The 7658-nt window shown below is 57.1% G+C and overlaps 1 protein-coding gene and 1 long non-coding RNA gene across 2 annotated transcripts; one reads left to right on the top strand and one right to left on the bottom strand.

Annotated features, from left to right (window-relative positions):
* The first annotated feature begins 322 nt into the window (after positions 1–322).
* LOC116269402 lies at positions 323–3492 on the top strand. Its single transcript, XR_004176862.1, has 3 exons — positions 323–2238; positions 2634–2754; positions 3269–3492. It is a non-coding gene; the product is annotated as an uncharacterized LOC116269402 (long non-coding RNA).
* A 214-nt stretch (positions 3493–3706) lies between these two features.
* Positions 3707–5913, bottom strand: HMX3 (H6 family homeobox 3). Its single transcript, XM_003904364.2, has 2 exons — positions 5514–5913; positions 3707–4900 (listed from the first exon to the last, which is right to left on the bottom strand). Exons 1-2 carry the CDS (start codon positions 5911–5913, stop codon positions 4227–4229), a joined length of 1074 nt encoding a protein of 357 aa, XP_003904413.1. The 3' UTR covers positions 3707–4226.
* Between the last annotated feature and the right edge of the window lie 1745 nt (positions 5914–7658).

The raw sequence follows: 7658 nt of genomic DNA on the forward strand, positions 1-7658 counted from the left end.
AAAGGGTCACTTCGAACAAGGTGTGTGTGATTACGTCTGTGCCCCAGCAGTGGTGGTGATGCCAAACACATTTGTATGCTAGGAACCCATGGAACTGGTGTTAGGAGGTCTACAGTGTGTGGATGTGTATGGTGAGTGTTTATATCAAATGTGAGTGTATCCTGTGTGTTGTTTCCATGTGTGTCTCTTTGGGTGGTGCAGAAAGGATTTAGCCTGGAAGCTGAAGTCATTTGCATTGACTTGAAGATTAATTGGGGTGCAGATGGGGAGGAAGAATCTAAAGCTAGGGTTGGCAGAGAGAGGCTGGGCTCCACAGTCTGAAGGAGGGGTGAAAAGACAAAATTGAGAGTGCCAGTTCAGTGTCCTAGGAGAGAGGACATGGGATGTCCTGTCTTCCCCCTAGGGAATGTCCAGGAGGAATTTTGTGTAGGCACCTTCACTTTTCCCAAAAAAGGCCCCTTTTGGTGAGTGGTGCCAGCAGCTCCCAGCAATCTTTGCAGAGGCAGCAGGGAGGGGGGCATTCTGGGTGGGGGAAGAAGATGGCCAGCTCTGGAAATGTGACAGCCCCACTAAGTGCCTTCTTGGCTTCTCCTGGTTTGAAAACCACAGAAAAACTTGCAGTTGAGCTTAGGATGCTTTGTGTAGAGTGACTTCTGTGCTCCACAGCCCCACACGCTGGCTCAACCCCCTCTCTTGCTTTGGGATAAATACGGTGACCCCTGACAGGAGGGAAGGGGACATTTCCCACCTGGACCAGCTTCTAGGCTCACACAGCCACCAGTCCCCAGGCCAAGTTGGCACCACCTCCCTCCCCCAGGGCACACATCACTGTTTGGGGGAGGAATGCTCAGGCGTCCAGGGCAGTGGGGCTCCCCAACAGGAGGAAAAGGGAGGCTGTAGGAGCAGGACAAAGGATAAACTGTGCTTGTGGAGAACCAGTTATTTCCCGACTTTGTAAAGACCTGGTCAGTCAAGAACCGTTTTCTAGAATCCAAACACAAATAAAGAAGCATTTTCTTTGCCTTTGATAACATCGTGTTCTGGCTGTAAAAATCTAAGAACGTGTTTGCTATTGCAACATTATTTTTAATGAACTGTTATTGGCCTGTCCTGTGGTTGGTATTGCCAACAGTAAAAGGCATCACCATGTTTGTAGGTAACACAAGGAACAACATATTTTGACCCGAATTTCTGTTTATTTTTCATTTATGACACATGGCCTCATTTTTATTCCAAACCAGAGGGAAATAAAGAGAGATCTATCTTCACTGGGGTCCAGGCTAAAATTTTGCCATAAATACGCATGTCGGTTTATTTGGAGGGCAGTTTTCCATTAACAGAAAACTATACTGGACGTTTCAGCCACAGTAGAATCAATTGTGTCGATTGAATTTGAAGAACCTAGCAACGCACTGCGAGAGGAAAGGCAGGCGTGCAGGCGCTCCCCAGCGGTCGCGCCCTATGGTTGCTCTCTGGAATCTTTTCAGCCTCTGGGTTCCTCATCTTCCCCTTTCGGCTTCCCAGCTTCAAAGGTGCCCCGCCAGGAGTTATACGTGCAGACCCTCAGCTTAAAGGCAGGCGGCCACCCCCGACCAGAGAGTGTCGCCCAGGCACCTGCTTCTGTCGGGCGGACCCACCCTTCCAGGCGGTTCCGGCGCGCGGTGCCTCCGCAAGCTGCTCACCAAGAGCGCGACGGCCTGGAGCCCAGTAGCACGCGGGCGTGGTGAGCGCTACGCTTCCCGGCGTCAGCCAGGACAGGGTCGGGGATCTAGAGATGCCGCCCAGAAGGTGTCGGGCGCCGGGGGAAAGACAAGAGCCTGGCACGGAAGAGACAAGGTCTTCTCTGTTGCAGCTGCCGCAGCTAGGTAGCCTTTGTGCCCTCACACTTGGCACATCAAGACCGCGCCCATGCTCTAGCCGCCCCGGGAATCTCAGCTCCGCAAGCCCTGCGGAAGTTCCCCTCTGCTGGAAGTGGGAGCAAGTCCCAAGAGCTGGCTGTCCCTAGAGTTGTCTTCTTGTGGCCCAGCCTCTCCTAGCCTGACTTGGCAATCGGCCTTCGCCTGCTGCTAAACTCTGAACTCACTTCCTTCTTCCCTCCAACCAGAGCCCACCAAAGTTAACCAGCTGACGAAAGCCCAGGGATGCCCTATTCAAAAGCTCTTGGCCCCCGAAGGAACCAAGGTTTAAGAACAGAACGCGAGGCTGCAGTCCAGTGTTCGGAAATACCAGCTGTCTCTGGTATCTCGCCTCGCGCGCTGTCGCTTTGCTCAATTTCCCAAACTAGATGAGCCTAGGTCCACTCCCCTTCCACCTAGCATTCTTCCCTGCTCGCTGGGCGTTTCAAACCGCGGAAGGTACAGGGGAGAGAGTGCCTCTGGTCGCGAACAAAGCCGCCTCTGTCTCCACTGCCTCCCGGATTACAGGGATGTGCGTCCAGGTTGCACTCAGGGAGCGCAGAGGCAGTCAGCGAGCAAGGCAGAAAAGAGTTTTGGAGACACTAGCTCTGAGGAAAATCGTCCAAACGTACACACTCTGGCAACACGAAAAGCTTTTCTTTTTAATTAATTCAATATCACGACAACATTAGTGTAACAATATTTTGTGGATTTTTTTTTTCTCTTTTTCTTAAAAAGGGACTCAACCCAGGCAGAGGTGAGGGAGATGAGGGGAAACAAACTATCGCAGAACAACAGGTGTAGCCGACAGAAAGAAAACAGATTGGGTGACAGAGCCAGGAGTCCTGCGGAGTAGAGGGTGAACTTTACAAGAAATCTGTACACTTATCAAATAAGTTAAAATTCTTCTAAATTGATTGTCCTTCACTTAAAGCGCTCCAGTATGCCTAACTTACTCCTTTGAGCATCACTACCTAAGCTTGTTTCTTCCTTCCCCCCTTTCCCCTGCCTAATTTTTTTCTTTCTAAATGAATGACCATGATTATACAGTGAAAAGGTCTGTTTCCCTCGGTGGAGGAGGAAACAGCTTTCTCAGGAAATTTTGTACAATATTGCACAGGTCAACGTACAACAGTTACTGCAGAACATGAAAAGTAAGAGGAGAGGATAAAATATACCATATTAAAAATACTGAAATTACTCTCTCAAAACAGGGAACAAAGTAATAATAGTAATACTAATAATAATTTACAAAAGAAATTCTCAAAATAAAGGCTACTAATAAATAAGACCACTTAGACCAGGCCAGATATAGAGCTGTTTCAATAGTCAGAGTTCTGATTTTTGGCTGTCTTTTCCCTTTAAACACTTAGAGAATTCTTCCATCACAAAGTAAGACCGATGAAGAGGCTAATTGCGACAGACCTCTCCAGAAGAGAAAAGCGGCCTGAGTCAGGATTCTTATGAGAGGCTGCTCATATTCTGAAAATTAAGGTGGATAACTGATTTAGGGGTTGGGAGGAAGAAACACACCCAGAAATCCAGAAATAAAAGTACTACCATATGAATTCTCTCCCTCTCTGGATTCTGAAAACAGTTCTATAGAAAATGAATAAACTAGGCCGGGCGCGGTGGCTCACGACTGTAATCCCAGCACTTTGGGAGGCCGAGGCGGGCGCATCACGAGGTCAGGAGCTCAAGACCAGCCTGGCCAACGTAGTGAAACCCCGTCTCTACTAAAAATACAAAAATTAGCCGGACGTGGTGGCACACACCCGCAATCCCAGCTACCCGGGAGGCTGAGACAGGAGAATCACTTGAACCCGGGAGGTGGAGGTTGAAGTGAGCCGAGATCGCGCCACTGCACTCCACCCTGGGAGGCAGATAGACCAAGATTCCGTCTCGAAACAAACAAACAAAAAAGAATAAACTAGAGGGATTCAGGTTTTGCGCTCATTTTCCTTCTATAAAAATAAAACCAAAAAGCCACAGCGCAACGGAAATTTGGAGGGGAGGGCTGTACATTTTACAAAAACTATCGGCTGAAATATTTGACCCGGAAATTTTGTCTTGTTCCTGCTTTCTCTTAATATAAGCCAAAAACCAAAAGTAAGAGGGGAAGCGCCTCCAATCCATTAGGGGTGAATTGCACGAAAATGCATTGCAAATACTTACAAAACGCTACCAACTGGGGGAGGGGAAGCCGAGGCTGCGCGCAGAAGCCCCAGTTCCTGAAGGCCGCTGGACGTCTCGGCGCCCTTGGCCCGGCCCAGTCTCCTCCGGGGTCCGGACGAGGAGGCCGGGGGCTCCCTCCCCCACCCCTCTGGGGCCTCAGACTGGCCGTAGCAGCGGCACGGAAGAGACCACCGGGTGCGAGTAGTAGACGGGGTGTGGGAAGGTGAGCAGCGGCTGGCTGACCGGCACCGTGGCCCCCGCGGCTGCAGCCGCCGCTCCCTCGGCCGCTGAGTTCTCGTGGTAGAGGATGGGCACCCGCACGATGCGCTGCGCCGCGGCGTGGCTCAGGTTGGCCGCCTCCAGCTCCGCCGCCAGCTGCCGCTTCCACTTGTTGCGACGGTTCTGGAACCAGATCTTGACCTGCGTCTCGGTGAGGTGCAGAGACGCGGCCAGGCCGGCTCGCTCTGAGCTGCTCAGGTAGCGCTTCATGTCGAAGGTGGACTCGAGCTGGAAGACCTGGCTGCGCGAGAAGACAGTGCGCGTCTTCTTCTTGCGGCACGCCGGCTTCTTCTCCGGACTCTCGGCGCCCTTCTTCCAGTCCTCTGCGCCCGGAGTCGCCGCCGCCGCCCCTACGCCCACCCCGGCCGTGCCTGGCGCCGCTTCGCCTTCCTTCTTGCTTTCCTCGGAGTCGCTCTCCTCCAGAATGATCTCGTCCGGGCTCTTGGAGTCCAGCTCCTTGTGGTCGGGGTCGGCCTTGAGCAGTGGCTCCGGAGAGTCGCGGTCGGTGCCCGAGGCGGGGGAGGAGTCTCGCAGGAGGGCCTTCTCCGAGGCTGGGGAGACAGACAGACGGACGCACACACATGCACACCGACACAGCCCTGAGCGAGGCCCGGCGCCTGGGGACGGCAGGCTCAACCCGCGCCGGCCTCCAGGTCCCCGGCCATGAGGCCTCACCATTCCCGCGGGCCACCTCCTTCCCGGCTAGGCCAGAGAAGGGACGCCAGGTCCTGGGATCCCCCTCCTCCCGAGGAAGGGCGAGCAGATGGTGGCAGTGCGGCCACCTCCTTCCTTTCCCTCAGCTTCCCCGCCAGGGGCCGGCAGAACGGTTCCCTTTCGGCTTAGGCGCATTGGAATCACCCCCTCCTTCCGGGCAGTGTCCCGAGCCCCGGCCGTCCGAAGCCTCCCTATTCACGCCCGAGGCCACTTTTCCCGGGAAGCGCCGTGCCCCGGGCTCCAATTCCACTTCTTTTCTCACCAAGTGGGATTGGATTCACGGGCAGCGCAACCCAGCGCGTGGGCAAGAGATGCAGGCCAGGGGCCGAAAAAACTGACCAAACAGGATTTGCGGGTGCTGGGTTCCCAGAGCTGCGGAGGGAAGCAGCGCGGGGCTGGGACAGGACGGGCGCGCAGGGGGACAACGAAAGTTCAAAGAGTGGTCGGTACCTTCAGGTCGCGAGAGGTGGCCGCCGGCGGGGGTCAGGGTGTAGGGGTACCACCAGGCTGGGGAGCGCTCCAGGTAGTGCGCGGGCAGGGCAAACCTCTGCGCTGGGATCTCAAAGCGGGGGAAAGCCAGGTCGCCCACCTGCGAGAGCGCGAAGCCCGTGGCGCCCTCCAGGGCCCCCTTGGCCGCCGCGGCGGCGGCAGCGGCGGCGGCGGCGGCAGCTGAGGCCGGTGCGAAGAGTGTCCGTGGGGGCGGCTGCGGCTTAGGGGGCGGCCGGTGGTGGTCTCCGTTGAGCAGGTTCTTGATGGAGAACGGGGACTCCTTGGGAGCGGGTGGTGGGGGCGGCGGCGGCGGGGGCTGTGCGCTGGCGGTGCCGGGAGCGTCCGGCCCGGGTTCCGGCATGGTCCCCTCTCCTCCGGGTCCCCGGGAGGGAGGGAGCGGGACAGGCGGGCGGCGGGGCGAGCAGGCAAGAGGCCGGAAATCAGACCATAAACGGAACTCAACTACTGGGCGCAAAGTCGGGGGCCGCCCCCGGCGCAAATCCAACGGCGGGAGGGCGGGGTGACGACCCAGTCGGGAGGGCTCGCATGGGGGAGGGGTGTGGAGGGGCGGGGAGCGGCCCTGCCGCGGCACGGAGGGATCGAGGCGGCTCGGCTGCGGCTGCAGCTCCCGCGGAGGAGGCAGCAAGAGCAGTCCCCGGCTCAAGGCTGCGTCAATCCGGCGCCGGATGCTAATGATGAAATCAAAATGTCATCCAAGTTAAATGCGGGGAGTATACGGCGATTGGGCGCGTACAATGGCAAATGGGATTAGGCAGGCGAAGGTTCAGCCGAGCCCCGGCTCCGCAGCCGCCTCCGCCACCGCCCCCTCCTCGCCTTCCCTCGGATTTTGGCGCTTTGGCTTCGGGCTATAAGAGCCCGCCTGTTATTGGCTTTATATAGTCCAATTAGGCAGCAAATGAGGACAAGCCTATTAGCACAAAAGGATATTGGCTCCCGCTAAAGAGGCACTCGGAGCGCTCCTGCGAGCGCAGGAGGCGAGCTAGGGACGCGGAGCGGGCGGCGCCCCTGGCCGAAGCGCACTGACAGCCGCGAGCCGGGAGACCGCGCCTGCCGCTCCCCCCTGCGGCGTAGGGACCCGCTTCCCGCCGCCAGGCCTGCGGGAGGGGGGAGGGGCGGACCAGGCCCTCTCGGGTCACCTCCGGGTTATCTGCGCTCGCAGCTGCCGCTCCCCCGCCCCCTGGGGCTGGACAGGGGCCCGCCGCCCCCACGCGGCTGGAGAGCCACGCAGCGCCGGCCCAAGAGGCAGGACGTGACCTCGGCCCGCGGAGAACTCATCACTTTCCAACCCTTTGAGGTCCGGCGACCTCAGTATTTTTCCTAAAGCCTGCTAGGAAGGGCGAGGCCAAGAAGAGAGGGATTTGGGTTCCCCACCCATCGTCCAGCCGATAGTAAGGGAATCCGCGTGTAAGTCCTCGCACTGCGTCTTCGGACTCAGAAATCCGCGTGGCCTTGGCCTTTAGCCCTGGAAAATGGAAGAGTGAGCCTTCCCCCGGGACCAGGAGTGGGTGTGCCTGTGTGCGTATGAGCGCTGACCCGGCCAAAACCCGCGCGTCACTCGGTGGGGCTGCTGGGGCAACAGCTTCTCGGAACCGACGGCTGCTCTCGGAAGGGCACCCCTCTGCTCTGGCCGCCGGTGCCCAAGGCTCGCGGCTCAACTAAGAGTCTGTGACCCCGAAGACAGCACTTTCTCCCAGGAAGTCTCTCCGGCCGGCCGGCGTTTGGAGCTGCCTAACTAACGCTTTAATAGGGGCAAGGTGAACCAAAGGCGCAGCGGCGTAACTTCCTCCGCCGCGGTAAGCAGAGGCATCCGCTGCGCGGCTCGACAGCAGCCAAGTCCTTAGAGAACCACACTGGACCTTTGCAGAACGGCTTAGTGAAAGGACACTCCACTCCATTGGCTTTAGAAACAACTCCCTGGTTCGCACGAGAAGCCCATGGGGCAGCCATTTAAGACTCTAGATTTAAGCATCAAGTAAATCAGAATTGTTTGTGGGGTCCCCTCCCGAGAGACAGTTTTCTTATCAGAGAAAGGTGACAAACTGGCCTCACCCTCTTCCAACCCGGTGACGCTCCCGCACACGAGGG

The sequence above is a fragment of the Papio anubis genome, chromosome 11, assembly GCF_008728515.1.
Source record: "Papio anubis isolate 15944 chromosome 11, Panubis1.0, whole genome shotgun sequence".
In the NCBI taxonomy this organism is placed as follows: domain Eukaryota; kingdom Metazoa; phylum Chordata; class Mammalia; order Primates; family Cercopithecidae; genus Papio; species Papio anubis.

Coding starts and splice junctions, on each gene's coding strand:
- HMX3 (XM_003904364.2), bottom strand. CDS start 5,913: ATGCCGGAACCCGGGCCGGACGCTCCCGGCACCGCCAGCGCACAGCCC. Junction 4,901..5,513: donor CCACCTCTCGCGACCTGAAG/GTACCGACCACT, acceptor CTGTCTCCCCAG/CCTCGGAGAAGGCCCTCCTG.